Source organism: Sus scrofa, chromosome 14 (genome assembly GCF_054392235.1).
Source record: "Sus scrofa isolate SSC_HxYL_T2T_F1_AM1 chromosome 14, Sscrofa_HxYL_maternal_Yorkshire_Landrace_v2.0, whole genome shotgun sequence".
NCBI classification, from domain to species: Eukaryota; Metazoa; Chordata; class Mammalia; order Artiodactyla; family Suidae; genus Sus; species Sus scrofa.
The window spans coordinates 10436012-10455917 of record NC_139396.1 but is presented as its reverse complement, the minus strand read 5'-3'; the positions used below and the strand labels follow the sequence as shown (position 1 = coordinate 10455917).

At 48.3% G+C, this 19906-nt stretch overlaps 1 protein-coding gene across 1 annotated transcript; it reads left to right on the top strand.

Moving 5' to 3' along the window:
* The first annotated feature begins 10592 nt into the window (after positions 1–10592).
* On the top strand, positions 10593–17046 carry LOC100514433 (NUT family member 2G). Its single transcript, XM_084994657.1, has 6 exons — positions 10593–11283; positions 12230–12358; positions 13373–13545; positions 13975–14270; positions 14734–14850; positions 15240–17046. The coding sequence occupies exons 1-3, from the start codon at positions 10616–10618 to the stop codon at positions 13536–13538; spliced, it is 963 nt and encodes a 320-aa protein (XP_084850783.1). The 5' UTR covers positions 10593–10615; the 3' UTR covers positions 13539–13545; positions 13975–14270; positions 14734–14850; positions 15240–17046.
* The last annotated feature ends 2860 nt before the right edge of the window (positions 17047–19906 follow it).

Sequence of the window (19906 nt, the reverse complement as noted above, 5' to 3'; positions counted from 1 at the left end):
GCATTTTGTAAAGGACCTGGCAGCAAGATCACAAACAAAAAACCACCAAGCTATGAGCTTTATATCTCCAACAGATCCAAGGGAAGAGACACAAAAGAATACTTGCACCTTGCCCATGACCCCCTCCTAGGGGTCCATGATCATTTCAGTGACCCAGCGTTGGTGTTTCATTTGTAATCAGCTAGCCACTGGGAAAAAAAAAAGCTGTCCTCAAAGGTCTTGTGCAGACTCCTCACAGGAGATACTCTCATACCTACCTCAAAGTGAGGGCTCCCCCATCAACCCTTACCATAGTTGACAGAACACCAGAGGTTCTATTACCAGCAATTACCTGAAACAACCTAGAAGAAAGGAAAATGAAAATTAATAGAAAACCTGGCTCAATTTTAGTTGATACAAGAGCTATACTCAGTACGTGAAACCCCACTCATTCTTTCATTTGAAATCTATGTGAAACCCTAAGCCTAACTGTAAACATAGCCAACTCTTAACATGCTACCCTGACCATAGCTGTGCCTTCTACTTTAAATCCCATCCTCATAAAACAGTACACCCCTCAGAGTAAGAAGGATGTTTCCAGAGTGCGGGTATCTAATAAGTTCAGAGAGAACTTTTATCTCAGCCACTATTCTGTTTTGATATGCACTATAGCCCAGTTAATCTATGTGACAGAGATCTCCTTTCTAATGTAAAAGGGCTACTATGTTTTCCCTGTGATGGAGATCTCACCTTAAAATTTCTTGATCATCTCCAACCCTGATCATTTATATCCCTTATACTCTGTCCTGAACATAAAAGAGGAAGAAGCTCAACAAAAGTTCTCTAATTGAATTGAGATGTCTGAAAATGCATGGGCTACTTCTGACCCTGACATTGGAAGAATAAAAAATGCAGAACCTATAAGAATTCAGATAGATGTGGCTAAACCTCTCCCTAAGTTTCCTCCATAACCATTAAAGCCTGAGGCAATACAAGGCCTCACACTCATTGTAGGAGGCTTATTTGCTCAGGGGGTTCTCATGTCCTGTGTGAGTTCCTGCCACAGGCCAGTCTTGCCTATTTGGAAACCTAATGGGATAGGTGTTTGCCCAGGAGCTGGGGGCTATCAATAAAGTAGTCATCCTCCATTTACCAGTTGTTCCAAAACTGGACACCCTTCTGCCACAAGTTTTAACTGACTTGAAATGGTTTACTGTTGTAGACTTTTGTTCAAATGACTTCACCATCCCTGTAGACCCAATAGCCAATATCTATGTCTATGTGCCTTTCCTTGGAACCATCAGCAGTAGACCTGGACAGTTTTGCCTCAAGTGTTCCCTGAGGCCCCTTCTTTCTTCCCCCAAGTAATTCACCAAGATTTAAGTACCTTCTGTAGAGTTCCCATTGTGGCACAGCAGAAACAAACCCGACTAGGGAACATGATGTTGTGGGTTCAATTTCTGGCTTCACTCATTAGGTTAAGAATCTGGCATTGCTGTGAGTTCTGGTATAGGTCACAGATGCAGCTTGGATCTGACATTGCTGTGGTGTAAGCTGGCAGCTGTAGCTCCAATTAGATCCTTAGCCTGGGAATCTCCATGTGTGGCACGTGCAGCCCTAAAAAGGAAAAGAAAAAAGCTAACGTTTTAAGTGTTTTCTAGTTCACTGAGAAATCACCCATTTTACAAGATGCAGATGATCTCATGGTGTACTCTGCCACTATACAATTCTATGAGGCATGCATAAAAGCTTCCCTTTATTTGCTGCAATAGGTATCTGAAAACGAGCACATAGAGAAAATTTCAGTTATCTCAACACTGGACATTATATAGGGCATAATCTAAACACTAAAGGAATCCAGCTGACTTCCACAAGAATTAAGCTCACACAGGACATTCCCAGGCTCACAACTGAGGGACAGCATTGTGGATTTCTAGATTTAGCTGGTTATTGCAAACTCTGGGTTCCAAATTTTATGAACTTACTGAAGTTCTAGTTCCTTAACCCCATCCTTGGGAAGATAAACATGAGCAGGCTTTTCTAAAGTGAAAACTACTGCTACAAGAGCCACCTGCCTTAGGGTTATTCAACTATTCAAGCATTTTACTTTATTTGTGCAGGAAAGGGATAACTAGGCCCTGGGAGTTATGGAAGCATGTAGTAAACATAGCCCTACTGCCTGTTGTAGCATGCAACTTGATTCTGTTGCTCATGCCTGTCTCCGTTGTCTTGAAGTGACAGCCAGACCTGCAAAGTTAGCGAAAGCCTTGGCAAATTCCACACACTCTCCAGTCTTCTTAACTGTGAAATGACTCAGTGTTTTCCTTCAGGTAGATTAACTTCCTATGAGATCCTTGTGCTCTCACCACCTCATCTATATCTTAAACATTGCAATGCTCTCAGTCCTGCTACACTACTACTTTTATCTCAACAAGGAAAGCACTATGACAATGAGGTAATATTGTCCCATTTTGTGACACTGTCCTGATTAATGATATCTCTAAACCAATCCCAATCTAATCTTGTGTGTTGATGAGTTATGCTTACAATTGAGAAGGGATTTTCAAGCTAGTTATGCTGTTTCTACCCATGGTGACCTAGTCAATGTTGGAGATGTCCTCAGGCAGAGCTCTGTGCCCTTTCCAGAGCATGCCAGTTGTCAGAGGGAGGATCTGTCAGTGTTTAAAACGATAGCCAGGATGCTTTTGACCAAGACGTTGGATCCAGTTCTGACAGAGGGCTGGAAAGGTTATAAAGGTGACAGCACTTTGAGATGATCCGTGATGCATACAAAATGCCTGACAGTTCTCCCTCCTGTCCTTACTTGTTCCTCAAATGTGGCCTTAAGTGGTTTCTGGTCTGTACACTTTCCCATCTATGTGGGACACATTACCCAGGATGGAGGCTTCCTGCCGCTGAGAGGTGAGGACTACTGAATTTGGAAAACCTGACTTTTGATCAGTGACCCTTTCAGAGAAAGATCTTGATCTTTGAAGATCAAGGAGAGCTGTGAACATGAATTTAGGGTACCTTAACTCAACTTGGAGTTGAGAAGGCCTGTAGAGGGAGCTCTCACACCTTACCCTTCGTGGTAATTACCCTAAAAGGAGAATGTCAATTACTGACCCCAGCAGGAAGCTAGGAACCTTGCATTCCCAAACAGGAAGTTCACTTGGTTTCTACCCCAGCAGGAGGAGGGAAGACTGCCTTCTTATGCAAAAGCAAACCCTCCCAATTAAAAAAATGCTACAGTGTAGCCAATAAGAAGCAAACATCACCTGAACTTTTACTTTTCTCCAGTCAACTTTTCTTTCTTTGTCTTTCTTTCCTATTGATGTCATTTTCCCCTTGTCCCACCCTTCTTACTATAAAAGACTTTCATAGTGTGTAACCCCTTGGAGGAGCTCTCTGTTTGCCAGGTGGGATGCTCCCTGATTCATGAGTCTTTTAATGAACCCAATTAGATCTTCAGATTTACTCAGGTACTTTTTTTTTTTTTTTTGAGTGCCAATATCACTGACTTGGACGTCCCAGTTACTGCTTCTCCTAGTACAAGTGGATGCCTAGTGGCTCAGATTGCCCCATTCATTATCCATCCCCACTAAAATGTCAGTACAATGAATTGTGGTTACGGGCGTAATGAAATTCTGCCTTCTCATATTTTTTAAAACATGGTTTTTAATTATTTTACATTTTAATTCATTGAGTTATATTATATTTATAGTTGTACAACCATCATCACAACCTAATTTTACAACATTTCTAACCCTAAGCCCCATGCTGTCTCCTCCCAACCTGTCTCCTTTGGTAACCAAGGATATTCTTTTCTTTTCTTTTTCCTCAGAGAAATTTTTATTGTATTTTATTTTATTTTACTTTTTAAATATTTGTTTGTATAATGATTTTTGTGTTTTAGCAGTATAGCTGGTTTACAGTGTTCTGTCAATTTTATACTATACTGCATGGTGACCCAGTTACTCATACATGTATACATTTTTTTCTCACATTATCATCCTCTGTCATAAGTCACCAGACATAGTTCCCAGTGCAACACAGCAGGATGTCACTGCTAATCCATTCCAAAGGCAATAGTCAGAGTTCCCTTTATGGCGCAGTGGTTAATGACTCCAACTAGGAACCATGAAGTTGCGGGTTCAGTCCCTGCCCTTCCTCAGTGGGTTAACAATCCAGCATTGCCGTGAGCTGTGGTGTAGGTTGCAGACGTGGCTTGGATCCCGCGTTGCTGTGGCTCTGGCATAGGCCAGTGGCTACAGCTCCGATTCAACCCCTAACCTGAGAACCTCCATATGCTGTGGGAGCGGCCCAAAGAAATAGCAAAAAGAGAAAAAAAAAAAAAAAAAGGCAATAGTCTGCATCTGTTAACCCAAGCACGCCATCCATCCCACTTCCTGCCCCTCCCCCTTGGCAACCACAAGTCTATTCTCCAAGTCCATGATTTTCTTTTCCATGGAAAGATTCCTTTGTGCCATATATTAGATTCAAGCTGTAAGTGATATCATATGGTATTTTCCTTTCTCTTTCTGACTTACTTCACTCAGGATGAGAGTATCTAGTTCCAGCCATGTTGCTGCAAAAGGCATTATTTTGTTCTCTTTTATGGCTGAGTAGGATTCCATTGTGTATATATACCACATCTTCCTACTGCAATCACCTGTTGATGGACAATTGGGCTGTTTCCATGAGTAGTCTTGGCTATTGTGAGTAGTGCTGTAATGAACATGTGGGTTCATGTGTCTTTTTCAAGGAAAGTTTTGTCTGGATATATGCCTGAGAGTGGGATTGCCAGGTCATAGGGTAGTTCTAGGTATAGATTTCTAAGGTATCTCCATACGGTTCTCCTTAGTGGCTGTACCAGCTTACATTCATTCCCACCAACAGGGCAGGAGGGTTCCCTTTTCTCCACACCCCCTCCAGCACTTGTTACTTGTGGACTTATGAATGATGGCCACTCTGACTGGTGCGAGGTGGTATCACAGGGTAGTTTTGATTTGCATTTCTCTTATAATCAACGATGTTGATCATTGTTTCATGTGCTTCTTGGCCATCTGTATATCTTCCTTGGAGAAATGTCTCTTCAGGTCTTTTGTCCATTTTTCCATTGGGTTTTTGGTTTTTTTTGCTGTTGAGTTGCATAAGTTGTTTGTCTATTTTAGAGATGAGGCCCTTGTCAGTTGCATCATTTGAAACTATTTTCGCCCATTCCGTAAGTTGCCTTTTTGTTTCCTTTGCTGTGCAGAAGCTTGTTGATTAGGTCCCATTGGTTTACTTTTGCTTTGATTTCTGTTGCTTTGGGAGACGGACCTGAGAAACATTTGTAAGGTTGATGTCAAAGAATGTGTTGCCTATATTCTCTTCCAGGAGTTTGATGGTGTCTTGTCTTACATTTAAGTCTTTCAGCCATTTTGAGTTTATTTTGGTGCATAGTGTGAGGATATGTTCTAATTTTGTTGATTTGCATGCAGCTGTCCAGGTTTCCCAGCAGTACTTGCTGAAAAGACTGTCTTTTCCCCATTTTATGTTCTTGCCTCATTTGTCAAAGATTAATTGCCCGTAGGTGTTTGGGTTTATTTCTGAGTTCTCTCTTCTGTTCCATTGGTCTGTCTGTCTGTTTTGATACCAGTACCACACTGTCTAGATGACTGTGGCTTTGTAATATTGCCTGAAGCCTGGAAGAGTTATGCCTCCTGCTTGGTTTTTGTTCCTCAGAATTGCTTTGGCAATTCTGGGTCTTTTGTGGTTCCATATAGATTTTGGGATAGTTTGTTCTAGTTCTCTGAAAAATGGTGTGGGTGACTGGATAGGGATTGCATTGAATCTGTAGATTGCGTTGGGTAGTATGGCCATTTTTACAATATTAATTTTTCCAATCCAGAAGCATGGAATGTCTTTCCATTTCTTTACATCTTCTTAATTTCCTTGTTTAATGTTTCATAGTTCTCAGCATATAAGTCTTTCACCACCTTGGTCAGATGATTGACTTTTTGGGGTGCAGCTTTAAAAGGTATCATATTTTTGTATTCCTTTTCTACTATTTCACTGTTTGTATACAGAAATGCGAGTGATTTCTGAATGTTAATCTTATATCCTGCTACTTTGCTGAATTTGTTGTGCAGTTCAGGTAGTTTTTGGGTTGAGTTCTTGGGGCTCTCTATATATAGTATCATGTCCTTTGCATACAGTGACAATTTTACCACTTCTCTTCCTATTCGGATGCCTTTTATTTCTTTTGTTTGTCTGCTTGCTGTGGCTAGGACTTCCAGCACTATGATAACAGTGGTGGTGGGAGTGGGCATCTGTGTCTTGTTCCAGATTTAGTGGGAAGGCTTTCAGCTTTTCTCCATTGACTATTATGTTTGCTGTGGGTTTGTCATAAATGGCTTTGATTATGTTAAGGAATGTTCCCTCTAGACCCACGTCGGTAAGAGTTTTGATCATGAATGGATGTTGGACTTTGTTAAATGCTTTTTCTGCATCTATTGAGATGATCATGTGGTTTCTGACTTTTATTAATGTGGTGTATGACATTGTTTGATTTGTGTATGTTGAACGGTCCTTGTGAACCTGGGATGAATCCCACCTGGTCATGGTGTATGATCTTTTTGATATGTTGCTGGATTTGGTTAGCTAAAATTTTGTTGAGAATTTTTGCATCTGTATCCAGCAAGGATATTGGCTGATAGTTTTCTTTTTTGGTGGCATCTTTGTCTGTTTTTGGAATTAGCATGTCGGTGGCATCATAGAATGTCTTTGGGAATGTTTCTTCTTCTTCAGCCTTTTGGGAACATTTAAGGAGGAAGGGTAGGATTTCCTCTTTGTGTGTTTGGTAGAATTCTCCTGTGAAGCCATATGGTCCTGGACTTTTATTTGTAGGGGATGTTTTTATGACATAGTCAATTTCATTTCTAGTGATCCATCTGTTCAGTTGAGCTGTTTCTTCTTGATTCAGTTTTGGCAGGCTGTAAGTCTCTAGAAAGATGTCCATTTCTTCAAGGTTGTTGAATTTGTTGGCATATAATTATTGATAGTAGTCTATGGTTTTTTGTATTTCTGTAGCATCAGTTGTGACTTCTCCTTTTTCATTTTGTATATTTGGGTTTTTTCCCTCTCCTCTTCTTGGTGAGTCTAGCCAGAGGTTTGTCTATTTTGTTTATCTTTTCAAAGAGCCAGCTCTTGGTTTGATGGATTTTTTCTATTGTTTTTTGAATCTCTACTTTATTGATTTCCTCTTAGATCTTTATGATTACCTTCCTTCTGCTGACTTTAGGTTTTGTTTGTTCTTCTTTATCTAATTCACTTAGGTGGTGGGTTCAGTTTTCAATTTGAGATTTTTCTTCTCTGTTGAGGAAGGCCTGTGTTGCTATGAACTTCCCTCTGAGCACTGCACCTAGAGATGCAGATGCACAAGAAGGCCTTGGATGCTCCACCACCAACTCCAGGGACTCTTGGACTGGGGAAAAGGCTGAACCAGCAAATCCCAAAGAATGGGGACTGAAAACTCATCCCAAGCCAAATGGAGAGCTATAGCTGTCACCAGCAGTTCCCAGCATGGAATCCATGGGCTGCGTCAAAACAGATGGGTCCAGGGGAGGCAGGAGGTGGCTGTAGGGTCAGCTGGTGGACACAGTGATCATGGGGCTCCTTGATGGGTTTGCGGTTGGAGGTAGAATAGGAGAAAAAAAGGCTCAAGTCATCCGATCTGAGAACCATGAGACTGGGATGATCTTCCCACTGCCAGAAGAATCCTGAACCTTCAGAAAAGAACAATGACCATGTCTAAAGGGTTTGGGAATATTGGAGCCATATATCCTCAGAGTAGGACTCCCCAGGCTCTCCAGGCCTCACTCCTCAAGCCTCCCTTAGAGACAAGCCCTCCCCACCTTTGTCCTTGTCAGCTCACTGATCCCTGAGGTCCTGCCTATCCCTGAGGACCTAGGTTTCCATACAGATAGGTTGGTGGAGAATTATTGATACAGCTTACCAGCCTGACCCACAATAGTTTGCACCCTCCTGGGGCAACTGGGCACAGGGACACATGGCTCTAGAGACTTGAACCATCTGGACTGCATGTGCAGGGTGTCCTTGCCTACCAGCTATGCCACAGAAGAGCCAGAAACACCTGTGACTGCCCAACGGATTCTCAGGGGATTTTCCTGAGAGAGCACTTGCCCACCTTATCACTTATCCATGAATCCCCATGACTTCCTGACTGCTGCTTGTCATGCCAACCACACACCTGTGAAGGATCTGCTCTACATGGCCATCTGTCCACCAGGCTCACCCTTCTAGGGCCCCAGATTCTAGGACCATACAAATGTTGAAGGCGTGTCCACCCGCCTAAGGTACAGATGCCCCTAAATCCATCTGCATCATTTCCACTGGAAGTCACCAGCACTGGGGGAGGGGGGAATTCTTTGACCCGAAAGAATGACTCAACCTGACAGGAGCAATGCAGTGATTCAGAATGAAGGGTCAGTACACACATAGAAGCCCCTGATCCCCCACTCACAATTCACATAAAATGTCCCATACGTACATATAAACTGATGCCTGAAAATTCTTGCTTGACACATACATACATCCAGACACAGATGAGCAGTGTGCTGGTAAATGCTTATCTCTAGGAAAGTCAGGTAAGACTTTATTTATGGTATCTACATGGTCTAAATATTCCAAGCACGAGAAAATTCAAACTACCAACCTGATGTTACCAAACACAGAGCTGACTCTTCCAAGCTAGTATGAACCAGTTCCAGTGAAGTCCACACCTTTCCATATGAATATGGAATCCACACAATCCACTTACACTCTGAGTGGGATCCTCAACTCTCACCTCAGTTATGGAAGCAAAGGACATCACACGTGTGTGTGTGTGTGTGTGTGTGTAAATATATACATATTGGACACACATGCACATTTCTACACTCAGCCTGATAACTCTACAAACAGACCACCTAAATTTACATACCTAGATATACACATAGTCTAAATTTTTACAGACAAAGTCCTATATAACTTGAATATCCAACTGCCTCTCTTACTGATACAGGTTGGGACCTGGCACCCTTGGCTGCAGGGGCTGCAGTGGTTGCACCTGGACAAACATCTCCTGGAGAATGAAATACAGCAAAAGTATAAAGGATGAAAAAGAAGTATGTGCTTGCTCATTTGGGACAAATTGTGAGAAAAAAAAAACTTCCACTTCTGAAGAACAGAGAGCAAAAGCAGGGTACCATGCACACCCCCTACATGCACCACCACTAAAGGGGTGGGAAAACCACCTCAGCCACCCCCCCTGGCCCAACCCCTGGACATGCCCCTACCCTCACCCCATAGAAGGAACTAGCTCACCCCTGCTCAGTGAGCAGGTGAACAAGGGAAGCTGGTGATTGCTTCTGCACCTCTCTGCTGAAGCAGGTGTCCTGAATAAAGCCTTCCTGATTTTCTCTTCTGGCATCTTATCAATTGCTCTTGATTAAGGAAGGCCAAGAACCCTAGCTGGTAACACTCCAACTCTATACACATCCAAACCATGAATACAAACATGTGCAACCTACCTACCAACCAGCTGTCCATGTTGAATACCCACATTGCTGTGGCTGTGGCATAGGCATGAAGCTGCAGGTCTGATGTGACTCCTAGCCTAGGAACTTCCATATGCAGCAGGTGTGGCCCCCAAAAGGACAAATAAATAAAAAGAAGGGGAAAAAACTGATCTCTAGGACCTTTAGTTCTTTAAGGCAAAGTTCTGCATCTATTTACCCCAAGCTCCCAGTCCCTCCCACTCCCTTCCCCTCCCCGTGGCAACCACAAGTCTATTCTCCAAGTCCATGATTCTCTTTTCTGTGGAAAGATTCCTTTGTGCTATATATTATATTTCAGATATAAGTGATATCATATGGTATTGGGCTTTCTCTTTCGGACTTACTTCACTCAGAATGAGAGTCTCTAGTTCCATCCATCATGCTCCATCACAAGTCTAAGATGTAGTTCTCTGTGAATATTTTAATTTTCAACCAGGAATAAAGAAAGATTTTTTTAAATGAAAATGATAGGGTGGTTGGTGAGCTTGGGTTAATAGATACTAACTACTGCCTTTGGAATGGATTAGCAATGAGATCCTGCTGTGTCGCACTGGGAACTATGTCTAGTCACTTATGATGGCACAGGATAATGTGTGAAAATAGAATGTGTACATGTATGTGTAACTGTGTCACCAGGCTGTACAGTAGAAAAAAATTGTATTGGGGAAATACCTATTAAAAAATAATACTAACAAAGGCAGAATCAGATCTGAAACACTAGCTGTCCTCCCTTAAGCTGGACAATAATGATGTTTACAAATGGTGTGGGGGTCAAGACCATGAAAATCCCGCCACGACATCTGCACAACACACGGGTTCCCCTGGCAAATGCCCTCTCCCACTGAGGTCAGACCATGAAAATCCCTCCACGACATCTGCAGAACACACAGGTTCCTGGGGCCAAATGCCCTCTCCCATTGAGGTGTGCCCTCTGAGTCCCCAGAGAGCTTCCGTCCATGTCGCCCATTCTCCTCTTCCATTCACCCCTTTCCTTTCTCTCCACAGCATCTCCACTGCTGGGCACGGATGTGGTCATGCACCCTGGGGCCTCATGCTCCTATCTTCCCCTCACTCCTGGCTCCCAACCCCAGCCAGCTTGGGAGCAGCACCTGCCACCGCCCATGGCCCCATTACTCCTGCCTGGCAGCACCCTATTGCAGCCAGCTCGCCCCATGACACCTCGGGTGACTCCTGCTGACCATGGCCCCATTGCCCCAGGGCTTGGCAACATCCCTGTCCCATTCTGGTCAGGAGGGAGGTCAGCATTGCCCCACCAGTCTCAGGCCTTTGGGTGCCCTCAGGCTCCCCTCAATGGGAATGCTTCCAGGGCCCTCATGGGGAGTGCTTTGTGTCCTGCACCCCTTTGCATAGCAAGCCCTGCGGAGGACAACGGGGTGGCTGCCCCGGCTAAGGCAGCAGCTCAGGCTGCCAAGGGAGACTTGGCCCCAGGCCTTCCTCCTCAAGCTGCACCACCAGCTGCCCAGATGGCCTTCATCCTGCCCCCAGGGACCTCTGGGCCCTGGCCACATGGCACCTCTGGGGCAGGCAGCCTGCATGCCTCCCAGCACACGGGCCCTCAGGAAGACGCCTCTCACCATAAGAGCGTCTATCAGAACTTCCGACGCTGGCAGCGCTTCAAGTCCCTGGCCCGCAGCCACTTGCCCCAGAGCCCCGATGCAGAAGCTCTCTCCTGCTTTCTCATGTAAGTGACCTCTCAGACTCTCATTAGCTCAGCTGGAGCCTTCGCATATACAGGACCTTGGCATGGACTCCCTGCTTAGGTTTCCAGGCATCCTTTCACCTCTAAAGAAGGAGGGTTGACAGCAATGTCCATGCTATGAGGAGGCACGTCTGCACTCAGATGTGTCCCACGTCCAGTCCATGACATCCCGTCCGTGCCTTAGCTCAGCTACCACCACCATGCAAGACCAGTTGTCTCACTTTCTGCACTGCCATGATAACATTGAGTGCAGGAGAGCAGTCCGAGAGGGTCCTGCTCGGATGTGAGGAGCCATAGGGGCCAGCGTTTGAATGGGACCTGCTTCTCTGGTGCTACCTCCTTTCAACATGGACCTGGGCCTATGGCAGCCAGTGGGTATCACTTCAGATAAGCTTAGGACATTCAGGCCCAGGACGGAGCTTTCTGCATGCCCGGTCCTTGTTGTTCTGAAGAAGTCCAGTGTGAACGGGGAGGTGGTCGAGCTGTCCTAAGGGCAAGGGTCTATCCTCCTAGAGCTGCGAACCTGGCAGGAACATCTCTCCTAGACCCGAGGTCCCTCCGAAAAGGGGGACTAGGCCATCTAGTGCAGAGACCTGGGCACAAGAATCCTTGGGCTTCTCAGACCTGTTAGCTGGTAGACTGGCGCCTGCCCTCCCGCATTGATGGGGCTGCATTTTATATGAGATGGCAACCCGCCCCCAGCCCGAGTGTCCCAGCTATAGCCAGGGAGTGGACAAGCATCCTCTGGTGAGTGGGAGGTGGTGGCACCAGGCACCAGGAAGGCTTGTCTTTGCTCTCCAGACACCCTCATCTCCCCCTCTTGAGCCTGGGTTTGGCAGGGGTGGGGCACATGGAGGCCTTGGAGCTGGGTGGGGTTGGGCAGTTGGGGGCTGGGCTGTACCAAGAGACTGACCCTGAGGGCTTACAGCCCAGTGATTCACACCCTGGCTCACCTGAAGCCCACCATGACGCTGGAGGAGGGCATGCGGCAGGCCATGCAGGAATGGCAGCGCATGAGCACCGTTGAGAGGATGGCCTTTTATGAAATGGCAGCAAAGTGAGTCAGGGTCCTGGGCCATGGGCGACATGGTGGGGTGGGTGGTGGGTGATGGGCAGGCCCCAGGGCAGGATCTGGCTATGGTGCTAGCAATCAGAGAGGATGCAAGAGGAGGCTGGCACCTGACACCTCCTGTTCCCTGAATCCCCAACCCCTATTGGCCTCCAGAATCCCCTCTGCCACCTGGAGAGCTTGGCTCTTCCAGCCTGCCTGTCCCAGGTGCTCTGCCCTACCATGATGCTGATGTGGGGAGGCCTCAGGATGGCCTTGGGGAGCACGGCAGCCCAGGAGGGGGTCCCCTGAAGGCATGGGGGCTGTGCAGGGGTGAGGACTCCATCCAGCAGCCTGGCACCCCTTCAGGCTGGTTGCCTGGCCGTCACTGACCTAGCATGTGGTAGGCCTCTCCTCATGAGCGGTGGCTGGAGTGGGCAGCCGGCCATCCTTGGGGAAGCCCATGGGTCTCTGGCCCTCCCTGTCATTTCTGCATGTGAACCTCCTAGTTTCCAAACAAAACCAAAGGAGCAGCTAGCCCTCAGTGGCAAGAGATGCCTCACCTCTAAGGGTAGGATCCCCATTCCAGCCTGTGCTGGGCCTTGTCTCATGCGTGCTTTCCCAGACTCTCACTCCCAGCCCCAGGTTCTGGGTTCAGGCCAGGGCTCTGTGGGGACACATGCCTGACCAGGCCACTGGCCATCTCCATTGTTTGGGTCAGACAAGGTCTGGGGGCACATGAGCAGGGCCAACAATGCCCACCATGTGTCCCTAAGCCTGGTCCCAGAGATTGACCTGGGTCTCTGCTGGGCTCATGCCCTCCAGCTCCAGGGCTTGTCAGGCAGGAGGAGGCCCAGATCTTGGACCTGCGCCAGAGCAGCTCCCTGCTGTGACCTCAGCACCTCACAGGGCCCTGACAGCCCCAAGGACACCCTCTCCTCACCCCCTCGGTCCTGCTGCCCTGGGTGGGCTCCAGAGCCCAGGTGGTTTTCTCACTGGGGCCTGTCCCTCAACACCCCCCAGGTTCATGCAATTTGAGGCAGAGGATGAGATCAGCATGGGGAACGTGTCCTGCACAACGTGGGCACAGGGCTTGCCTCCTCCAGCTCCAACAAAGCTGGCTCCTCAGGAACCCACATCACGCGAAAGGGGCACTCAGTCTCTAAATCACCTTCCCCCTGGACGTTAAGGCACAGGTAAGAGAGGCCTAGGCATGGTCCCTGTTCCCAGATTGGTCCTTTTCCCTCAAGGGGGCATTGGTCTTTCAACACGGATAGCCCCCGAGGGGGTCTCAGTCACCTCTTTTCCCCTCTGCGGTGTGGACCTGGTCCATTTAGAACCTCATCACCCTCCTCCCTGTCTAAGGGGCCCCTGTGAAATCTGCCTAACAAGTGTGCTGGTGGGGAGACCCTTGATCATTAGATGTTCCACACGTTCTCACACCTGACTTTTACCTGTCCCTGACTTGAATCTGGCCTCCCACAAAACCTGAGGCTCTGGCTGCTCCTCCCCCTTCCCACAGGCATATCCATTGCCCCACAACAATGCCCTCCCATGTGCCTGCTCAGGGGTCAGCTTCTGGGCGCTGGGTCCCCTCACTTTCCCTTCCTCCTGCTCTGCCTCAGCCTGTGCTCCAAGGAAACACAGCCCCAGGGTCCAGCACACCCACCCAAGGCCACGCAGGGCCTGGCAGCTGCTGGAGAACAAGGCCCCCAAGGAGATTCCCCCTGAGGCTCGCAGGGAGCATGGGGACCTCCCGCAGGCACTGGTGGGTCCTGGACCCTCAGCCACAGGGGAGTCAGATATGGAATGTCAAGACGATGGATATGAGCTGCCACAGGTCGAGGATGGCTGCTTCCCAGACCCGGATCTCCTCAGCTACATGGACAAGCTGTGTTCCCAGGAGGACTTTGACACCAAGGTGGGCTGGGCCTGGAGTCTGAGACTCCAGGATTCCAGGGAGAGATGCTCTTCGCACCCTAGTTCTGGCTTTGGCCCAGGATAATGGGATTTATGCTCTGGTCCTTGACCCTGACATCTGTGTGTCTTCCTGTGTGTCTGAGTGTACTTTGGTGCATAGGATGTGTATATGTGGATGTGAAAGTTGTACATGTGTGTGTGTGTCTCTGTCTTTGGAGGCCTTTGTGTGTCTGTGTCGGTGCCTATGTGTTTGTGCTTTGGAGCCCATGTGTCTGCATGTGCACCTGCTTGTGAGTGTGTGTGTGTGTTTATGTGAGAGTAGACAATACCTATGGGAGTTTGAAAGCTCCCCCTTTGTGAGGGGGACTCTGGATTGGCCTCTGCTAGTCACGTTTCCCCCAGGCCTTCCCGCCTCCCAGGGCACTCCTGCCAAGGCTGCTCACAGCCTCTTCCTTCCATTCCAGGTGGAGGCAGTCATTCACCCCCGATTCCTGGCAGAGTTGCTTTCCCCAGAACCAGAGCTGGATCTCTCGGGCCTGGCTGAGGAGCTGCAGCAGGAGGAAGGACTCTCCCCTGAAGAGGTGGCCAGGGGAGGGACTGACACTAGGGAGACTGGGGGCACGGGGGAACCCAGGTGACCCTGGAAATCCAGGAGGAAAGGACCCAGGTCAGCCAGGGCCGGGGAGGGCCCTAGAGCAGGAGGCCCTGAAGGCTCTGTCCTTCCCTCCCCTGACAGAGAGGCCCTGCACCCGTGAGGCTGCCCAGGTGGGAGCAGGCCAGGAGGAATGGAAGGGGAGGAGGGGAGCTGGGGACAGGGCAAGGACCCTGCTTGGGAGAAGGTCCAGGAGGAAGGCAGGAGTGCCACAGGCTCTGTCTGTGGATGTGAGTCCCATCTCACCTCCCCCTGCCCATAAGCCCCGGCTCTCCCTGGAGGGTACAGAGCTTTCACTGTCCACCTCTCTCCCACCAGCTGGTGCAGACACAAGTCCTGGCCTTGGAGGATGATGACAGGGTGTCAGTCACCCCCAGTCACAGTGCACCCCACCTGGACTCAAGACCTTCAGAGTCTGTGGCCCAACACGATGCCCAGAGGAACGAGCAAGGCCCACAGCCCGGGGTCAGAGATGAAACCTGGACACCCCAGATGGATTTCCATGGCCATCTAAGGCACCCCCAAACAGACAGGGGCCTGTTCAGGCACAAAGGCTCTGTGCCCGCTCCAGGATATCAGGAGCCCCCTCAGGCTGGAACAGCACAGCCATTTCCTCGCCAGGGCACCAAGCGCTCGGGCCCTCCATCAGGACCCAGGGCCAGCAAGGGTCTCAGGGAGGCCTCTCCTCTTAGTGGAGCCCCAGGGCTGGGTCACGGGTTCAGTGAGGATGAGGAGGAGCTCCCCAGCCTGGCCTTCCTCTTGGGCCTTCACCACAGCCTGCTGCCCTGGGGGCTGCCACAGAGCCCTGTCCCTGCCTCGGGTCTTGTCTGCACTGCAGGGCAGAGGGCCCAGCAAGCTTCCCAGGCCCCCTTTCCCCAGAGAATGGGCCTCATCTCAGGCCCCCTGGAAGCTGCCAAGTGTAGAAAGCGGGCTCAGTGTGGAGGCCTGGCTGCTGCTGAGGAGCTGGGGATGGAGAGTTGCTTTTGTGCCATTCAGCCCTCTGGACACTCACCAGTCTTGAGAATGGAGGCTGGAGGCAGCCCTTACCTCTAGAGAGTTTCTCTCTGCCTCTCTGAAGTGGCCAGATGACAGACTGTGGTGATTCTCCAATCATCCAGTGTGTCCCGTGTGGGTGGCTTAGCCAGAGAAGAAAAGGCTTGTCTGTCAGGACAGGACTTTCTGCTTCACTGCCTTGTGCATGGAGAACATCCAATAGTCTCAGCTGGATTTCTGCAGTGTACAATATGGTGGAAGCAGATGCCTCATAGTCCCAATGAGGATGAAGCAAAGGGAATGGGGAGTGGAATTTCATGGTCTATTAATGTCCTGGGTGGAGTATTTCATCTGGTCAAGCTCAGTGGTCCCACCCTCACCAGCCCACTGGCATCAACCCCCTGGTAGCTTTCAAGTGAGCAATGCCTAGGACTTTCACTAGATCAGGCGTAGTGTTCCTGTTGTGGTGAAGAGGGTTAAGGATATAGGGTTGTCTCTGGGAACTTCCATATGCCACAGGTGCAGCCCCCAAAAAAGAAGAAACAAAAACAAAACCCCTGAAAAGTCTAGAATTAATGTTAAGGTGCAGGGACTGTACATGAGGAATTCACTAATGTTATTCAATCCATAAAAAATGAAATAATGGGAGTTCCTATTGTAGCTCGGCTATAAGAATCCTGACTAGTGTCCATGGAGACATGGGTTTGATCTCTGGCATCGCTTAGTAGGTTTAGTTTCTGTCACTGCTGTCAGCTGTGGTGTAGGTGTCAGACACACCTCAGATCCTGCTTTGCTGTGGCTGTGGAATAGTGCAGCAGCTGCAGCTCTGATTTGACCCCTATCCAGAAACTTTCATATGCCACAACACAGCCTTAAAAGAAAAGAAAAAATTGGGAGTTCCCATCGTGGCTCAGCGGAAACTTATCTGACCAGCATCTGTAAGGATGCGGGCTTGATCCCTGGCCTCACGCAGTGGGTTGTGGATACTGCATTGGCTTGAGCTGTGGTGTCGATCACATAGCAGCTCAGATCTGGTGTTGCTGTGGCTGTAGCTCTGATTAGTCCCCTGGCCTATGAACCTCCATATGTTGAAGAGTGTGGCCACAAAAAGACCAAAAAAGACAAGAAAAAATTGAATGCAATAGAAATTGCAGAAATGAAAGTTGAACAGACCATAACCAAATAATATTTTAGGGAGATTCCATATGGCTCAGCAGATGAAGAATCTGATTGGTGTCCATGAGGATGCAGGTTCAATCCCTGGCCTCATTCAATGTGTTAAAGGATCCAGTGTTAACATGAGCTGTGATGTAAGTCACAGATGTGGCTTGGATCTGGCATTCTCTGATTTGACCCCTAGCCTGGATCTTCCATATGCTGCAGGTGTGGCCCGAAAATGACAACCAGTCAATCAATATAATAATCAAACCGTGGTTTAATGGACAATACATTCACAGAATCATAGAAATTACCAACATCCACAAGGTGGGGATTTGTTTCGTATTTGTTTCCAGTGAGCCATGATGGGAACTCTGAGTATTGCATCTTGTCAAACTTCCTGATGCTAACCTCACCAGCCTACTAGCATCAACACCCAAATAGCTTTAGGAAGAGCAAGACCTAGGATTTTAAAAAGACAAGGAATAGATTTCCTGCTGTGGGGAAAAGGGTTAGGTATCCAGCATTGTTCCAAAGAACTTCCATATGCCACGAGTGTGGCCCACAAAAAAAAGGAAAAAAAACAAAACAAAAATAAAACTGAAAAAAGTCTAAGATTAACATTAAGGTGCTTGGACTGTAAATGAGGAATTACACTAATGTTCTTCAAGCCATAAAAGGAATGACATAGACAGTGTTCCTGTCACAGCTCTGAGGTAATGAACCCAACTTCTATCCATGAGGACATGGGTACAATCCCTGGCCTTGCTCAGTGGGTTAAGGATCCGGTGTTGCCATGAGCTGTGGTGTAGGTGTCATGTAGGTTTGATCCTGCATTGCTGTAGCTGTGGCATCGGCCAGCAGATGGAGCTCCAATTCCACCCCTAGCCTGGGAACTTCCATATGTTGAGAGTACACCCCCCCCAAAAAAAAAAGAAAAAGAAAAAGAATGAAAGAGAAATTAATAGAAATTTCATTCAATAGAATCAGCTGTAGCTCACATTTGACCCTTAGCCAGGGAATCTATATGCTGTAGGTGGAGCCTAACTTGACAAAAAATAAATAAATAAAATCAATAGTGGTTTAATGGATGATACACTCACAGAATCAGAGAAATGGCCACTGTCCACAGGGTGGGTAAAGGAGGTTCCTAATTCCAGCGGCAGTATGACTGGAGCTTGTCTGAAACAGAGGCAGGTGCTGGGCAACCTTTGCATATGATATACACCAAGGGGAAGCCTGCCCATTGACAACAGGGAAAGGCTCAACCCCAAAACCCTCAACATGGAACCAGAGCATTGGGTGAAGGAACACACTTGACAGAGGCTGTGGGCCGCCTAGTCTGGGTTCTTCTCCTTACCAAATCATGGTATGTTTCTCTAAGAACAAGGCAAGGAGTAACCCTTTTCTAAATCACAGACATCATATCTTAACGATACAGCTGTTACAATTGTGCAGCCAATGTGCTTTGTTTGAACGGCATTTTTAAGTGGTGGGTATGGAGCAGTGTGTTCCTGAGAGGATTTGGGCCATCTGGCTCACAGGTGACCTCTTGCCACACAGGCCAAGTGACGCATCTGTAACCAGGGTGATTTCCCAGGCACTGCCTTCCTTCCTCAGATGGCAGGGATGCAAAGGGTTTGAAAGGGGGCACAGAGCACAGAGCCATCACCTACGATCCCCTGACTGCCTCTGCCTGGGGGGGAGGAGCTTCCTGCTGTCACAGAAGCTATTGCTAGCACACCAGTCATTGGAGGAGTTCTGGATCCCCAACATTTTCCTACTCAGAAGCAGGCAGGAGATATCAAGGATGGTCCACGGATGTAGCTAAGGGTCCTTCTTTTAGGGGAAACTTGCTTATGTTCAAGAGGTGCAGGTATAGCATATGGCAGTTCCCAGGCTTGGGGTCAAATTAGAGCTGCAGCTGCAGGCCTACACCACAGCCACAGCAATGACAGTTCTAAGTCTTGTCTGTGACCTACACCACAGCTCACAGCAACACTGGATCCTTAACTTAGTGAGCGAGGCCAGGGATCAATCATGAATGCTCATGGATACTAGTCAGGTTCATTTCCGCTGCACTACAACGGGAACACCTAGAGGAGAGTTTTTAAAGAAACTGCTAAAATGAGGTCACTAAGGTGGCCCCTAATACAATATGACTGGTGCCCCTATAAAAAGGGGAAATTTAGACCCAGAAACACACAGAGGGATTCTGATGTGAGGGAACAGGCAGAAGATGGGCATCTAGAAGCCAAGGAGAGAGGCCTCAGGGCAAACCAACCATGCGCATATCTTGATCTCAACAGTTACTTGATACATTCTTGTTGTTTAAGCCCCATTGCCCGTGGGATTGGTGATGGCAGCTGGAGCTGACTGATATACTCTCTCTGAAGGCCTGTACACTCCCACCACAGGATGGAGCCTGCAAGTGAAGACACCCTCTCTGTCCCCAGCTGGGCTCCACCAGCATCCTCACCCCTGCCTTCCTCCTGAGACAGCTTCTCTGCCAGGGCCTGTTTCCTTTTCCAGGGAGTCAGACAGTGGACCTCAATGGCAGAGGTACGGATGGAGGTCAGGAGGGGCTGTAGGGCCCCAAGGCAGGAGCAGGAGGAGTCTTTCATTTGTTTATTTGGGATTGCAGGCTTGGTTTGTGGGGTGGCCACTGTTGGACGGAAGTGCCAAGATGGGGCCATGGAAAGCTGATGGAGCTGGTGGGGGAGGGGCCGCAGTTTCCAGAGAAGAGACTGGACTCTGAGGCAGAGACAGGAGCACAGGAGCTGGGCGGGTCAGCACCAGGCCTGCCACGGGACCTGGAGCACAAACAGCAGCAG

Coding starts and splice junctions, on each gene's coding strand:
- LOC100514433 (XM_084994657.1), top strand. CDS start 10,616: ATGCACCCTGGGGCCTCATGCTCCTATCTTCCCCTCACTCCTGGCTCC. Junction 11,284..12,229: donor GCTCTCTCCTGCTTTCTCAT/GTAAGTGACCTC, acceptor GAGGGCTTACAG/CCCAGTGATTCACACCCTGG. Junction 12,359..13,372: donor TTTTATGAAATGGCAGCAAA/GTGAGTCAGGGT, acceptor AACACCCCCCAG/GTTCATGCAATTTGAGGCAG.